Genomic DNA, 17,919 nt, shown 5'->3' with positions numbered 1-17,919 from the left:
TTTCTGCCGTTACCTTCAGCCCCGCCCCTTTCATCGTCTGTCCAATCCCGACTGCGCTCTCGGGCTGGGGCGTGGTTATGGGACTAAGCCCTCTCAAGTGGCGGCCGCTCCCCGCCCCCTGCTCGCGAAGTGCCATCACTTCCGGCGTGTGCGCCTGGCGTCCTGCCGCCGCGGAATGGCGGCTCTACGGAGTTGGCTTTCTCGGAGCGTATCCTCGCTTTTCAGGTACCGCTGCGGTCGTGTAGGAGGTCAGGGTCGGACGGAGAGTGGGAACTCTGAGAGCGCCGTAACCAGACTGCAGCCCCGGCGTTGCGGGCTCGCGCTTCGCTTCTCGGCCGAGCGGGTCACGGCGTCCCGCCCCTCCCGGAGGTTTGAGGACGCCCCGCCCCTACTCCAGGTCTGAGGCCTCTACCCCCGGGACAAGCCCGGACTTTACGTCCCACTGACGCTTTTTCCGTTGTTCACCTGCCGAAAGAGCATTCCCCCACTTCGGGCTGTCTTTTGGGGGCGTCTCGGTCTGCCCGCGAAATGACTTCGGTTGGCCTCTTGAAGTCACAGGGGAGAATTAAGGGGAAAGGCCTGGGCTGGCGGTGGCTTGCCGGAGGGAATTTTCCCTGAGGGGGGAGGAGTTCCGGAAGTGTTCGGCTTCCAAGCAGGCCTGGTTCCCCTCGCAGCGCCTGCGGGCTCCACGTCGTGTCGCAAGGACCATCAGACCCTTTGCAGCCTAGGCCGGAGGACCAGCGCTAAATCCTGCCTGCAGAAGCGTTTTTATTTGGGCCTTAGTTTTTAAAAAGCTTTGAGACCACTATTTACACGTCTACACCTGGTACCTCTCAAACTCCACCACCATCCGCCCTCATTCCCGCGCGGGGGGAGCCAAGTAGCGATTGCCTGTTTGTGCGAGTCCAGGCCTCTCTAGTCCCGTCCTGTGAAAAGGCACCCTACGTCGTCATTTGGGTTCCAGCCTGGCCCCACTTTGAGTCTCCACCCCCTCCACGTAAATTGAAGAGGTTCTTCCAGATGGGTGGTTGTGCCTTATTAAACTTATTAAACTCTGTTTCTAGGTACAGACAGTGTGTTCCAGTCGTGGCTAACTTTAAGAAGCGCTGTTTCTCGGAATTGATAAGACCATGGCACAAAACGGTGGCTGTGGGATTTGGGGTCACTCTGTGTGCAGTTCCTATTGCCCAGGTGAAGTACCATCTTGTCACTCAGTGTTTTTGGTCTTTGTGTACTGTGTCCTCTGAAGTCTCAAATAGGCGATGAAGCATCTGACAAGCTCTAATGGTTTTCACCCAGCGCTCTCCCCAGCCCCAGGTGATGGTATGCTGTATCAGCATTGTTTCATAGCTGAGCAGATATATTAATATCCTCATTTTGGTCATTTGGTAGAAACTGGTATGTCAGTTTGGTCAAATTGTATAAAAAGGGAAGAAAGAAAATAATGTATTACAGAACAATAATCTTTTCATTGAACAAAACTTTATGGGGCAACTTTTATGTGTCATACACAAGAGACTAAGTAAATCAAGATTTCTGCTTTTGTAAATCTCACATTCTGGAGAGGAGGAGGAAGAAAAAGTGGAATGAGAGAAAAAAGATGAGCTCACAGATAGCGGAAGGTCAAAATGTACTTAAATGTTTGTACTTTGTGGGCCGTTGTAAGCATTGGAATTTATTATGATAAAGAAGCCACTGGGGATTTTAACATAAGATTATTATGGTCTGACATAAATTTTTTTTTAATTTATGTTTAATTGTAGGATAGTTGCTTTAAACTGTTGTGTTGGTTTCTCCTATACAACAGTGTGAATCAGCTACCAGTTCAGTTCAGTCGCTCAGTCATGTCCGACTCTTTGCAACCCCATGAATCACAGCACGCCAGGCCTCCCTGTCCATCACCAACTCCCGGAGTTTACTCAGACTCATGTCCATCGAGTCAGTGATGCCATCCAGCCATCTCATCCTCTGTCGTCCCCTTCTCCTCCTGCCCCCAATCCCTCCCAGCATCAGAGTCTTTTCCAATGAGTCAACTCTTTGCATGAGGTGGCCAAAGTACTGGAGTTTCAGCTTTAGCATCATTCCTTCCAAAGAAATCCCAGGGCTGATTTCCTTCAGAATGGACTGGTTGGATCTCCTTGCAGTCCAAGGGACTCTCAAGAGTCTTCTCAACACCACAGTTCAAAGGCATCAATTCTTTGGCGCTCAGCCTTCTTCACAGTCCAACTCTCACATCCATACATGACCACAGGAAAAACCATAGCCTTGACTAGACGAACCTTTGTTGGCCAAGTAAATATAATAATAAGTATACGTATATACTTTGCTTCTTCAGCCTCCCTCCCACCCCTGACATAAGTTTTTAAAGGTTGTTGTGTGGAACTAAAAAGACCAGTTGGGGTCCAGGCATGAGATGATCGTGGGCCTGAATCAGGTGGGGAGAAGTGGGTTGACGGTCAGCAGGTGTTGCTGTTGGGTTAGATGTAAAGTATATAACTTATTTCCAGTGGTTTTAAAAGGCCTCAGCAACTGAAAGAATGGTGTTGCCAGATACTGGGATGGAGAGGAGTGGGTTTTGAGAGGAGGAAATTTAAGAGTTTGGTTTTGCAAATGATGTCTAGGTAGAGCTGTCAACTAGACAGCTGATAGGGAAGTGACATCTTATTTTAAAACCATTGGTTATATGCCTTATCAGGAAGAACTAAATAGGAAACCAGCAAACATTTTGGCAAAATGTACTTGATACTTAAATGTGTGGTTAATCATGACAGCAAGATTAATTCCCTTTTTCACAAGTATTTTCAGCATCTTCTGAGGCTCTCTCATGAGCCCTTTCCTTTCTGTGCCGTACTCGGCCCTCGTCTCTGCAGACTGATGAATCTTTAACCTAAAAATGCTTACTTGGACACCAAGTTATTTTCAGTCATAATTAGGACAGCCTTTTCTTTCTTCCTCCAAAAGATTTTTTGTTTGTCCTTTGTAGTTTGTATATTGTTCTTAAGCCCTAGTTACCTCACTCAGTTCTGGGTCAGATGCCAGGACCCTTTGGTTGACAGGAGCCTCAACTCACTCTCCTGCAGGAAAAGCATTGCCACTTCCGTTCTTCAGAGCCTACAGTGGCTCTCCATTTTGTGTCAAAAAACTAAAATTCAGAGAACTTCCTCACAGTTCAGCAACCAGGCTAGATTCCCAAATAGCCCCTGCTTGCATCATATGTATTCTCCTCGTTTCATCTAACCCAGGATACCTGTCCATTCTAATCCTACTTGTCTTCAGACACAAGTCCCACCCCCGTGTGTGTTTGTTGTCGTTTTTAGCGTATTTATTCGTTTTGGCTGTGCTGGTCTTCATTGCTGCACTCAGGGTTTCTCTAGTTTCAGTGAGCAGGGACTACTCTCTAGTTGTGTGTAGGCTTCTCACTGCAGTGGCTTCTCATGGAGCGCAGGCTCAGTAGTTGTGACACACGGGCTTAGTTGCCTCACGGGCATGTGGAATCTTCCCCAACCAGAGACTGAACTTGAGTCCCTTCCATTGGCCGGCTGATTCTTAACCACTGGACCACAAGGGAACTCCCCCACCTCTTTTTAAAGCCTTCCTAGTTACTTGCCAGCAATGAGCTCCCTTTTCTGACCACTTATGTTGTATATTTTGATATTTGGTGATAATACATTTGACTCTGAGTCAGCAGAATACAAAGGAAACTTTGGAGTGAGGAGGTTTGGTTTGGAAAGAGTTACATAACTATTCTGAGCTTCCATTTTCTCATCTTAAAAAAAGACATAATAATACGTGGACTGTTGTGAGAGACAAGTAAATAAGCACTGTAAAATGGAAGGCATTTTATGAAGCCAAAAGGCTCAGCAGGTGAAGAGTCGCCTGCAATGCAGGAGACACAGGAGATCCGGGGTTTGATCCCTGGGTTGGGAAGGTCCCCTGGAGGAGGAAATGGCAACACACTCCAGTATTCTTGCCTAGGAAATCCCATGGGCAGAAGAGTCTGGTGGGCTGCAGTCCATAGGGTTGCAAAGAGTCAGACACAACTGAGCATGGTATAAAAATAAATAAATTTATATTTTTTTAATGGAGGGTATTAGCAAGACTTAACTTACCAGAATAAGTCAAAATTAGCTTTTCATGAGCAGAGAGGATATCATTCTTTGCTCTCTAGCTCTTCAATGCAAGGTACTTAATAAATTCTTACTTATTTGATCAAATGAAAAGTGTGATAAATATAATTCATGATTTATTCATGTATCTTTTTTTGGCTGTACCAGGTCTTAGTTGCAGCACATGAGATCTTTGATCTTTATGGTGGCATTTGAACTCTTAGTTGCCACATGTCGGATCTAATTCCCAGATCAGGGATCAAACCCAGGCCCCCTCCATGTGTTTATGCTCTAAATAGCAAAAAAGAGATAACAGATGATAGAGGGGTTGGTTTGTTAGTTCTGATACAGTAAGTCCTCTGCTGAGGGAGAAAAAGGGGAGAGTCATCACAGTTTCTAGTATTTAATCAAGGTGGTCACAGCCCCCTTAACTCATGAGCTGGTTATACTGGTTTTTGTTTTTTTCAAATAAAACAGCTGAGGTCAGAGGAAAGAGTCTCCCTGCTCCCCCCAACCAAGACTGTACAGCTCAATCAAGAGGGATTCACCCTCTCCACCAGCCGTTTACTTTCTTACGCTCAGCTGAACTCCTTATCAACTCTGTGAAACCTTTTCTAAGCTATTGTCATTTAACACAGATGTGATTGCTCCCTTATGTGCACCCCTCCAGACTTCTTCCATAGCACCCATGGTACTTGATTGTATTAATTCTCTAGTTCACTCTTAGCTCCGACTCCTCCTCCTCCATCTGAAATCTTTAAGATTCTTATCTTTATATCCCAAGCATCTAGCACTGTGGTAATGAAGAATCATACCTTTGTGAAATTTGTGATTATAAGTACTAAGTCTTTTATAAAAAGGAATACTTTGCTCTTCGGAGCAGAGAATGACAAATAAAAAAAAGTAGGTAGAAACCATACTGTAGAATCATTTTCATATGTTGTCTTTAATAGCACAAATAAAGCTTTAAAAGAAAAAGTTAACACAGAAGCAGCAGAATGTAGTTGTAGTGTGGGAATTACATTTTTTCCTTGGCTGTGATCTCAGCTTGAGTTTTAGGTTAAAAGTTAAGTAAAAATGTTTGTGTCTTTCAGAAACCGGAGCCTCATTCTCTTAGTAACGATACATTAATGAGGAGGGCTGTGTCTTTGGTAACAGATAGCACCTCTACCTTTCTCTCTCAGACCACATATGCATTGATTGAAGCAATCACTGAATATACTAAGGTAAGTGTCTCCTCGTTAAGTCTTGATCATCTAAATCCATCATTAGCAAACTATGGCTCACGGATCAAATCCAGTCTTGCCTGTGTTTGTAGTTTGATTGGAACATGGCCAGTTTCATTTGTGTGTTGTCTATGACAGCTTTCATGAGTTGAATAGTTGCAAACAGACCACTCTCTGGCCCTTGACCAAAAAAAGTTGCTTTGCAAATCAGTTTACCTGTACCATTTTTCTAGATTGCACATATAAGCAATATTAGGCGATTTTTTTTTCTCCTTCTGACTTACTTCATTCTGTATGACACCCTCTAGATCCATCCATATCCCTGCAAATGTTACTATTTATTTCATTCCTTTTTATGACTGAATAATATTCTGTTGTATATATGTACCACATCTTTTTAATCTGTTTCTCTGTTGATGGACATTTAGATTGCTTTCATGTCCTGGCTATTGTAAATAGTGCTGCAGTGAACATTAAGGTATATGCCTTCTTTTAAATGATGGTTTTCTCTGGATATATGCCTAAGAGTGGGATTGTTGGGTCATACGGTAGTTCTATTTTTAGTTTTTTAAGGAACCTCCGTATTGGTCTCCATAGTGGTTGTACCAGTTTACGTTCCCACCATCAGTGCAGGAGGGTCCCCTTTTCTCCACGCCCTCTCCAGAGTTTGTTCATAGATTTTTTAATGCTGGCCATTCTGACAGTGTGAGGTGATACCTCATTGCAGTTTGCCTTTCTCTGACTGGTACTGTGGAGCGTCTTTTCATGTGCTTTTTGGCCATCTGTATGTCTTTTGGGGAGAAACGTCTGTTTACGTCTGTTGTCCATGTTTTGATTGGGTTGTTTTTTTGATATTGAGCTGCATGAGCCATTTGTATACTTTGGAGATTAATCTCTTGTCAGTTGCTTCATTTGCACATATTTTCTCCATGCTGAGGGTTGTCTTTTAGTTTTGTTTATGGTTTCCTTTGCTGTGCAGAAGCTTTAATTAGACCCTATTTGTTTATTTTCATTATTCTAGGCAGTGGATCGAAAAAGATCTTGCTGTGATGTATGTCAAAGACCGTTCTGCCTATGTTTTCCTCTGAGCAATTTATAGTATTTGGCTTTACATTTAGGTCTTTAATCCATTTTATTTTTTGTGTATGGTGTTAGGGAGTGTTCTCATTCTTTTGCATGTAGCTGTCCTGTTTTCCCAGCACCAGTTATTAAAGAGACTGTCTTTGTTCCATTGTATATTCTTGCCTTGTCATAGATTAGGTGGTCATAGTTTTGTGGGTTTATCTCTGAACTTTCTAATACTATTCCATTATCTGTATTTCTGTACCATATTATTTTGATTACTCTTAACTGTAGTACAGTCTGAGGTCAGGGAGCCTGGTTCCTCCAGCCCCATTCTTGTTTCTCAAGATTGCTTTCACTATTTGGGGTCTTTTGTGTTTCCATATAAAATGTAAAATTTTGTTCTAATTCTGTGAAAATGCCCTTGGCAATTTGATTGGGATTGCATTGAATCTGTAGGTTGCTTTGGATAGTATGGTCATTTCCACAATACTGATTTTTCCAATCCAGGAACATGGTGTATGTCTCTTATCTGTTTGTATCACCTTTGAGTTCTTTCGTCAGTATCTTACATTTTCTGAGTACAGGTCTTTTGTCTTAAGTTTATTGCTAGATATTTTATTCTTTTTGTTGCAGTGGTAAATGGGATTGGTTTTATATATATATATATACACACACACACATATATATACACACACATACATTTTTCATATTCCTTTCCGTATGGCTCATCACAGGATAGCGAATTTAGTTCCCTGTGCTATATAGTAGGACTCTGTTGCTTATCCATTCTCTATATAATGGTTTGCTTCTGCTAATCCCAAACTCCCAATCCATCCCTCACAGTGGTGAAGTTCAATGAATAGCCAGTTTGCAGCAATGGGACTTCTATCCCATTGAGATGTAAGTCTCACCCTAATACATCTCACTTATTTTACTAATGTCTTCTGTATTTGTAGGCTGTTTATACCTTAATTTCTCTGTACCGACAATACACAAGTTTACTTGGGAAAATGAATTCACAGGAGGAAGATGAAGTGTGGCAGGTGATCATAGGAGCCAGAGTTGAGGTAAGCAAAGAGTTACTTGGATTATTCTGTTAGTGCTCCTACCTCATTGTGGTATCTAAATTATTAAATGAAGGTGTTTTACCAGTAACTGTCCTCTCAAACTGGTATTGAACTGAAGAAGTCCATTTAAATGTGCTTAATACTAATGAAGAGTCATGTTGTCTGAAGCGCTTTTGTTTAATTTATAGATGACTTCAAAACAACAAGAGTACCTGAAGCTGGAAACCACCTGGATGACTGCAGTTAGTCTTTCAGAGATGGCAGCAGAAGCTGCCTACCAAACAGGTAGGTTAAAGTTTGTACTGTAGAGGTGCTGTTGGAGTTTACATCCAGCCAAAAAATGAGGGATACTGTGGCTCTTTGTGAGAAGATGTTCCCATTTCCAGCATATTGTTTTCATTTACACAAAGAAAAAATTAATGCCCTTGTAGACCAGACCAGTAGAAGCTAGATGGTATAGAAAATGAAAAATGATAAAACTGTCAGTTGGAAATTTTGATTGCTTGCAAATAGTTAAGGATTTTACTTTTTTAGTAACCTAGATAATCTATCTGTATCTCAGGCTTTGTGGTAAACATTTTATAGATACTTTTAATCCCTGCAGTTCTTTTTAAAGTAGGAGTTATTATTATCATTCCCACTTTACAGATGAAGAAACTGGCAGATAGAGGGGGTTACATAATTCACCGAACATGCTGTGGTACCCAGTAAGTGAGCAGCCAAACTGGGATTCAACAAGTTAGGTCAAATCCTAAAGCCTTTGTCCCTGGTAGCCAGGGCAGCATCCTCTCTACCTTAGTGCCTCCCAGTATAGAATGGTGCCCCATTCACCAGGGGTTTTCTAACCATCACTATCCATCCAGTAGGCTTGAGGTTGAATGATTTTCCAGTGTATTTTGAGGGAAATCCTCATTTAACATCTTACCTGAATGGTCCCAAACTATGTCAACATAAAAATTCTTAAGAAACTGGTTTGTTAAAATGTTTGTTTTCTGAAATCTTAAAGATGTAAAAGATGTTTTAAGTAGATACAGAAGGAATTCTTAGTTAACTAATGCCCAAGGAATCAAGAGATTCTGCAAACAGGACTGGAATGAAGACCAAAACAACAGAAGCGTGAACTAGCATTAGTGGCACACCAAAGATGGGGGCAGGGTCTCCAGCACAGTGAAGAGGGAGCCTTGCTGAGAACATCGCCAGGCAGCCTTCACCACTCACTAGGCCAGCTTAAGGTCTAGCAGGAACAAAGAGGGAAGGTAAACTACAAGCATTATCTAAGAAAAAGACGTTTTCCCAGAACTGACTGAAGGGGCTCACAAAGGTTCTGAACAGAATTTAAAATATAAGTCTATCTCACATGGCAAGAAAATATTCAGAATGTAAAATATACAAAGAAAAATCCTAAAAACTATAAGAAAAAATAGAATACTTACAAAGGAAGTATATGCGTGAGTGTGTTAGTTTTTCAGTTGTGTCCAACTCTTTGCAACCCCGTGGACTGTAATCCACCAGGCTCTTCTGTTCACGGAATTCTCCAAGCAAGAATGCAGGAGTGGGAAGCCATTCTTCTCCAGGGGATTTTCCCAATCCAGGGATCAAACCCGTTGGTCTCTTGCATTGCAGGCAGATTCTTTACCTTCTGAGCCATAAGATAAACCCCAGAGGAAGGATATCTGCAACCCTAAGATACAAGGTGACAAATCAGTAATCATTCAAATATCATTAAAATGTAAGAGTGAAAGACCTTCCTACAGAGACTCAAGGTTTACCAGTTGCATGTACTTTCTGGAAAAGTGTTTTAAAAAAAAATTAGAAGCACCTGAGATACAGAAATAATGAACAAAACAGTACAACTTGTCAGAAGCTCTGAATGTTAAATTTTTAAGTAATCAAATCAGTTTGGGAAAGCAGTGAAAGCATGCTAAGCTTTGTTGTTTGAGAAGGGAGACGTTGGCTTAACATAGACATTGTTAAACACTTCAAGAAGAAGTGCTGGGGGAAGGGACAAAGAAAACTTAATAAATTCAGTTAAGGCTACAGGTTGAAGAAATAAAGCCTGTTAATTAGAAAATGCAAAGTAAAGGAACATGTTCAACCATCAGTAATCACAATAAAGAATAAATTTACTTACTAAATGATACTTCGTATTAAAAAATAATTCTAGCTAAAACTGTTTACAGAGGCACATCTAAAATAACAGATAGGAAGATTGGGTATTTTAAGATAAACTGAAATATTATCAAAAAGCTGAGCAAAAAGGTGACAGCAGTGTTAGAAGAGGGATTCAAGACAGAAAACATTAAAAGGGACAGAACAGTTTATCAAGACACCACTCGAAATGTGTGCCTAATAAGCCAAAATCTGATAGATTTACAAGGAGAAATTGAGCTTTACACATATCTCAGGCTCATAGGTCAAAACATGAAAAAAGCGATTAGGTGTTGGAACAGGATAATTTTTTTTTTTTTAAGCCTAACCAAATATATACACTGAATACAAAATGTTGCCCCCACCAAAAAAAAAAACTCTTCAAATACAAATAGTATATAAACATGTACAAAAATTGATTTTTATGCCAAGTGACAAAGACTCAGAAAATTACTTGATATCCCCTTCCTCACCAAAAATAAAAATGGAAATTTAACTTGCACAACTCAAGTATATTAAAAAAAATCCCTGATTTTAAAATGGACAGAAGACCTGAACGATTTTCCAAAGACATATAGATGGCCAAACAGGTGCATGAAATGATACACAGTGTTGCTAAGCATCAGGGAAATGCAAGTCAAAACCACGATGAAATATCACCTCACACCTGTCAGCATGGCTATTATCAAAGAGGATCATAAATAACAAATGTTGGTGAGAATGTGGAAAAAAGGTAACCCTAGTACACTGTTGGTGATGATGTAAAACGGTGTAGCCAACTGTGGTAAACAGTATTGTGGTTCCTCAAAAATAAACCTACACACCTATGGTCAACTAATCTATGACAAAGGAGGCAAGAATATACAGTGGAGAAAAGACAGTCTCTTCAAAAAGTGGTGCTGGGGAAACGACATCTACAAGTAAATGAATGAAATTAGAATGATCCCTAACACCATACTCAAAAATAACATCAAAATGGATTTAAAGACCTAAATGTAAGGCTGGATATGATAAAACTCTTAGAGGAAAACACAGAACACTCTCTGACATAAATTGCAGCAATGTCTTTTTTGATCCACCTGCTAGAATAATGAAAATAAAAACAAATGGGACCTAATTAGACATAAAAGCTTTTGCATAGCAAAGGAACTCATAAAAAGAAAACCCTCAGTGTGGGAGAAAATACTTGAAAATGAAGCAACCCACAAAGGATTAATCTACAAAATACACAAACAGCTCATACAACGCAACAACAAAAAAAATCAAAAAATGGGCAGAACAGTCAAGTAGATATTTCTCCAAAGAAGAAATACCTATGGCCAACAGCACATGAAAACATGCGCAGCTTCACTAATTAGAGAAATACAAATCAAAACTGCAATGAGATGTCACTTCACACTGGCCATCACCAAAAAGTACAAGCAATAAATGCTGAAAGGTAAAGGGAACCCTCCTACACTGTTGGTGGGAATGAAAAATTGGTACAACCACTATGGAGAATAGTGTGGCGGTTCCTTAAAAAAGTAAAAGTAGGACTACCATATGATCCAGCAGTCCCACTCTTGGGTATATATCCAGAGGAAAGCATAGTTCAAAAAAAATAAAGGCACACCAATATTGACTACAGCAACACTTACAATAGGTAAGATGTGGCAGCAACCAAACTATCCATCAACAGGAGTGGATAAAGAAGATGTAGTACATACTGGGCTTCCCTGGTGGCTCAGTGGTAGAGGATCTGCTTGCCGATTCAGGACACGTAGGTTTGTGCCCTGGTCTAGGAAGATCCCACATGTCAAGGAGCAACCTAGCCTGTGCTCTAGAGCTTGGGAACTGCAACCATTGAGCCCACATGCCCTAGGAGCAGCCACAGCAATGAGAAAGATGTGGCACATATATACAGTGGGATATAACTCAGCCATATAAAGAATGAAATAATACTGCAACTACATGGATGGACCTAGAGAGGGTCATACTTAGCAAAGTCAGAGAAAGCCGTATATGACATCACTTATATATGGAACCAAAAAAGGCAAAATAACTTAGAAAGATAAATAGAGTCACAAATATAGAAAACAAACTTACGGTTTCCAGAGGGAAAGGTTGAGGGTGGGAATAAATTGGAAGCTTAGGATTGACACATAGATACTATATATATAAAACAGGTAACTATTAAGGCTCTACTGTATAGCACAGGGAACTCAACAGTCTGTAGTGACCTATATGGGAAAAGAATCTAAAGAAGAGCAGATAGATGTATATGTATAGCTGATTCACTTTATTGTACACCTGAAGCACACCATTGTAAATCAACTACTCAAAACCTTCTTTTTAAAGAATTGTAAAAATAAATAATAAAACTGAAAACTGGGAATTCTGTGGCTGCCCAGTGGTTAGGACTCCATGCTTTCACTGCCAAGGGCACAGGTTCAGTCCCTGGTGAGGGAACTAAAATCCTACAATCTTTTTTTTTTTCCTTTTCTTTTTGCTGTGTGCAGCACATCCAAAAAAAAAAAAAAACCACTACTATATGATCCAGCAGTTCCTTTCTGTGCTGTGTGCATGTGTGTTAAGTTGCTTCAGTCATGTCAAACTCTGTGCAACCCTATGGATTGTAGCCTGCCAGGCTCCTCTGTCCCTAAGGATTCTCCAGGCAAGACTACTGGCATGGGTTGCCATTTCCTCCTCTAGGGGATCTTCCCAACCCAGGGACCAAATCCATTTCTCTTATATCTCTTGCATTGGCAGGTGGATTCTTAACCACTAGCACCACTTGGGAAGCCCTAATTACTTTCTACTCCTGGGTATATATCTGAAGAAATCTAAACTATGAATTTGGTTTTTTTTTGTTTGTTGTTTTTTTGTGTGTACACATTTAGTTTTATTCTAACAAAGCAACTTGTACACTTTTAAGGTTTAAAACTGAGCATCATCTTTCCTTTCCAGTGAAACAAAAAGAAAAATTTTAAAATAAACAGGAACAAAATTACAATAGAGAATGTCAATTGCAAATAAGATCCTACAGGTTCTGCTGATTATGAATTTGAAAAGATGTATGTGCTTCTATGTTCATAGCATTATTTACAATAGCCAAGATTCGGAAGCAACCTAAGTGTCCATCAGCAGATGAATTGATAAAGATGTAGTGTGTGTGTATACTGCTCTGCCACAAAAGAATGAAATTTTGCCATTTGCAACAGTATGGATGTACTTGCAGGGTTTAGGCTTAGTAAAATGTCAGACACCAATAAGTACTGTATATCACTTAGGTGTGGAATCTAAAAAAGAAAACTAGTGAATATAACAAAACAGACTCATGGGTATAGAGAACAAACCAGTGGTTACAAATGGGGAGTGGGAAGGGGATGAAGAGGTAGTGTATAAAATAAACTACAGAGATGTACAGCATGAGAAATAGAGCTGCACATAATATATTATTATAACAACTAAGTGGTTTAGAACCTTTAAAAGTTGTGAATAGTTATGTTGTACACCTAAAACTTCTATACTGTTGTAAATCAGCTATACCTCAATAAAGAAAAATGGAAATTTGAAAGTACTCAGAACTCTCATGACAAGTCTCATTAATAGCAGACACCTAGAGCGTTGTAGACAAAGTAGCTCTTAAATAGAAATGGACCCCTTATTTAAAGATGAATGTCATAAATACAAAACACAGCAACCATAAATGACAGGTAATGTTCCCTGTACCAGGAGGTACTGAAAATAAACTTTTAGCCCAGTAAGTTAGGAAAAGCAAATAAATTCAGACAGTGCCAAATAAAAGGTATAAGACGACGAAAAAATAGTCAAAAAGGCAAAAAACCTGGTTCCTTGTAAAGAATAAGGAAAATAAGGTTTAGATTGGGGGCAGGAGGAGAAGGGACGACAGGATGAGATGGCTGGATGGCATCACTGACTCAATGGACGTGAGTTTGAGTGAACTCCGGGAGTTGGTGATGGACAGGGAGGCCTGGTGTGCTGTGATTCATGGGGTCACAAAGAGTCGGACACGACTGAGCGACTGAACTGAACTGAAGTATAACTTTTAGAGTGCAGAAGTAACATCAGAAAGAGCTATTATAGTTTATCTATTTTTGGCTGCACTGGGTCTTTGGTGCACAATCTTTGGCGCTCAAGATTCTTGTTGTGATGGCTTCTCGTTGCAGAGCACAGGTTCTAGAGCACAGGCTCAGTAGCTGTAGCACACAGGCTTAGTCGCCCCTCAGCATGTGGACTCTTCCCCGACCAAGGATCAAACCTATGTCCCCTGCTTTGGCAAAGCCCAGAAAGAGCTATTAGGGAATTTTTTTAAATCATAGAATATTATGATATTTATGTAAATCCTGAGTTGGCCCAGGAAGAATCAAAGCAAGAGGAGTAACCACAAAAGTTGAAACAATATTCATAAAAAATCTGTGCCCCCAAATTAGACACTAAGTCCACGCAGTTTTGTGTGAGAATTTTATCAAATCTTCAAGAAACATAAATCCTGTGTTACAGAAAGTGTACCAGAAAATGACGACAAGCCTCCCAACTATTATAACTGTCTAAAGCCACCGTGGGCTTCCATGGTATAAAGAATACGCTTGCCAATGCAGGAGACATGGGTTTGATCCCTGGGTTGGGAAGATCCCCTGGAGAAGGAAATGGCAACCCACTGGTGTGAAGTGGTACCTCATTATAGTTTTGATTTGCATTTCTCTAATAATTATGTGATGTTGAGCATTGATATCCTTGCCTGAGAAATCCTGTGGACAGAGGAGCCTGGTGGGCTACAGTCCATGGGGTTGCAAAGAGTCAGTCACAACTTAGTTACTAAACCACCACCACCAAAGCCACCGTAGGCCTGAACCCAAACTGGACTAGACTAGCACTAGAACAAAAAACCTACAGCTCAGTGTCACCTGTGGATAGATATAAATTAAAAATAGCCATATACCTTCAAAATACAATTTTAATTCAACACTGGGGGGAAAAACTTATCAAGAGAACATAGGCAAAACATTCTCTGACATAAATCATACCAATGTTTACTTAGATCAGCCTCCCAAGGCAATACAAATAAAAACAAAAGTAAATAAATGGGACATAGTCAAACTTACAAGCCTTTGCACAACAAAGGAAGCAAACAAAAAAGAGCCTACAGAATGGTAGCAAATAATTGCAAACAGTGTGAACCGACAATACTTAATTTCCAAAATACACAGACAGCTCATACAGTGCAACAACAGCAACAAAAAGAAAACCCAATCAGAAAATGGGCAAAACATGTAAGATATTTCTCCAAAGAAATACATATGGCCAACAGGCACATGAAAAGATGCTCACCGTCACTAATTATTAGAGAAATTTAAATCAGAACTATAATGAGGTACCACCTCACACCAGTCAGAATGGCCATCATTAAAGAGTCTACAAATAACAAATGCTGGAGGGGGTGTGGAGGAAAGGGAACCCTCGTATACTGTTGGTGGGAATGTAAGTTGGTGTAGCCGCTATAGAAAATGGAGATTACTCAGAAAAGTAAAACTGCCATATGGTGGAGCAACCCCGCTCCTGGGCGTGTACCCAGACAAGACTATAATTCAAAAAGATATGTGCAACCCTGTGTTCATAGCAACACTATTTACAATAGCCAAAACATGGAAACAACCTAAATATCCATCAGCAGATGACTGGAGAAAGAAGATGGGGGTTCATGTACACAACGGACTACTACTCGGCCATAAAAAGGAAAGAATGCCATTTGCAGCAACATGGATGCAACTAGAGATATCATACTGAGGAGGAGAAAAACATACATACTATATCACGTAACTGTGGAATGTAAACTAGGACACAAGTGAACCTATCTGTGAAACAAGCATGGACACAGGACAGACTGGTAGTTGCCGAGAGGTTGGGGAGCGATGGACTGGGAGGTTGGGATTAGCAGATGTAAGCTTTTATATATAGAACGGATAAACAACAAAGTCCTACTGTATTACATAGAGAACTCTATGCAGTATCCTATGATAAACCATAATGGAAAAGAATATTTGCAAAAAGAATATATGTATTACTGAATCACGTTGCTGTGCAGCAGTAATTAAGACATTGTAGATCAACTGTACTTCAATAAAAATAAATTTTAAAAGATCTTGTGTACATACAGTGAAAAAACCCCAAAACCTATCAACATTTAATTCACTACTTAAGGTTATCTACAGTAGATTTAAGGAGAAAAGCCACCTCTGTAATCATATCAATGTATGCCCCAAGAAGCTTCAGTAAAATGTAGTGTCCATTTATGATTTAAACCTAAATTAAGTACAATTATAGTTTTCCTAACATCATAAAAGTAGCTGTACATCATAGTGAAATATGAGAAACATTTCCATCAATGTCAGAAATAAGGGTGCCTGCTGTTCTCCACTACCTTTCAACATTCTACTAAAGGTTCTCTTTAATGCAGTAAGCTAGAAAAGAACTGCTCGAGTGTTCTGTAGATGAATTAAATATGCGCATCTATATGGGCTTCCCTGGTGGCTCAGCTGGTAAAGAATCCATCTGCAATTCAGGAGCCCTGGATTCTATCCCTGAGTTGGGAAGATCCCCTGGAGAAGGGAATGGCTACCCACTCTAGGATTCTGGCCTGGAGAATTCCATGGACTGTGCAGTCCATGTGGTCACAAAGAGTCAGACACAACTGAGTGACTTTCATATGATGAAATACACTAGCAACAGGTATCAATAAAATGATATCATTCAAAAATAAAACTGCAAAATATGTTCAGTAAATACCGTTTGTGCCATTATGTCAATTTAGAGTCAATTTTTTCCTGAGTATTCCATGTGAATACAGTAACTTTTAAAAAAGATTAATCGGCCTTAGTGGTTCATGAATTGAACAGTAGCCCATCTAGTATTAATTAGTAGATGAAATGTTGCTTTACAGTAACATTTTAAAGGATGAGAAAGATGCTGTTTAAACTTCCAAAAGATAGAGCTTTGACAAATTTGTGAATGATCTCTTCATTGTCAAGTAGAAATGTATTACTTGAATGTAGTTTAAAAAATTAAAATCTTAAAACGCCTATACTAAGAGCTGTGCAGCCATAAAGATGATTGTGGGAATTGCATTTGATAATTATGACGACTGCTGACAGCTGGAGGAAAATGCCAGGGTTTTGACAATAGAGAGGAAAACAGACCTGAATATGGAGGTAGAAGGTTCTCTACTCTGCAGGGAGGCTCAGGTACAACCACAAAGAGCCCCTAGGCTTTCCTTGTGTCCACTCAGCATAAATGGCCCATCTTCCGGCAGGCGCGGACCAGGCCTCCATAACGGCCAGGAGTCACATCCAGCTGGTGAAATCGCAGGTGCAGGAGGTACGCCAGCTTTCCCAGAAGGCGGAAACCAAGTTGGCAGAAGCACAGACAGAGGAACTCCGACAGAAAACCCAGGAGGACGGGAGCGAGAGGGCCGAGCCGGAGGAGCAGGAGGCCTACCTGCGTGAGGATTGACACTGCTGCCGCTCAGCCTGCAGAAGGCAGGGCAGGCGCCACCCGGCCCTGGCTTAGCACAGCTTCCTCCGCACAGAGAGGCAGTGGCAGGGCCTGCCCGGGCCCGTCAGACCAGAGGTCGTTGGGAGCTGTGAGTGCCTGACCCCTGTCCCCACCGTCTCAGGCCTGTACTGGACCTGGCTCTTAGCCTGTGGGCACTGCACCCCACTCAGCAGGGTTGCCCTCTCGCCCACCCATGGATCTTTTTACCTCTCACCCAGAGCATTTCACCAACCTGGCCAGAGAGAGGGGGCCTTCTCTGTCATGTCCACAAGTTCAATAGCTGTTTAACCTCAGTTTTCCCATCTTATTTACATTTTCTAATGTGATTCAGTATTTGCTCCCTCCATAGGGGCATGAGTTTAGGGGAGAAGGGTAGACTGTCCTGTTTATGAGATTTCTTTGTGTTGAGTGTTTCTAATGCCTTCTGTGACCTGGCCCCAGTGCCCTGTAAGGATATCTCAGGCAAAGGAGCCAAAAATCCATTGTTCTTAAGGGACTGAATATGGAGTGTTTACCTGGTGCTCACAACAGGACTTACTCCAACACACGCTTCTCATTTCCTTTTTTGCTTGGAGTTTCTCTATTGTATCTGAAGGAAGATAATTTTTTTGCATTTAAAAAAGAAAATGTTTCTGTGTGTCTTCTGGAGTCCTGTGCAGTGGCCCTCCTTTGCCCGCCGCCCTCCCCCTGCCCCAACTAGAGGAGCCCTAAGGGCTCCAGGAGTGCCCCGGCACCTCATGGCGTTCTGGCAGCATT

General features: G+C 41.0%; 1 protein-coding gene across 1 annotated transcript; it reads left to right on the top strand.

The window, feature by feature from the left end:
- The first annotated feature begins 75 nt into the window (after positions 1–75).
- Positions 76–17,811, top strand: DIABLO (diablo IAP-binding mitochondrial protein). The gene is made up of 6 exons (XM_070386246.1): positions 76–225; positions 1,065–1,191; positions 5,201–5,332; positions 7,354–7,464; positions 7,653–7,749; positions 16,922–17,811. The coding sequence occupies exons 1-6, from the start codon at positions 176–178 to the stop codon at positions 17,119–17,121; spliced, it is 717 nt and encodes a 238-aa protein (XP_070242347.1). The 5' UTR covers positions 76–175; the 3' UTR covers positions 17,122–17,811.
- The last annotated feature ends 108 nt before the right edge of the window (positions 17,812–17,919 follow it).

The sequence above is a fragment of the Bos mutus genome, chromosome 17, assembly GCF_027580195.1.
Source record: "Bos mutus isolate GX-2022 chromosome 17, NWIPB_WYAK_1.1, whole genome shotgun sequence".
NCBI classification, from domain to species: domain Eukaryota; kingdom Metazoa; phylum Chordata; class Mammalia; order Artiodactyla; family Bovidae; genus Bos; species Bos mutus.
This window is presented reverse-complemented; position numbering and strand designations above follow the sequence as displayed.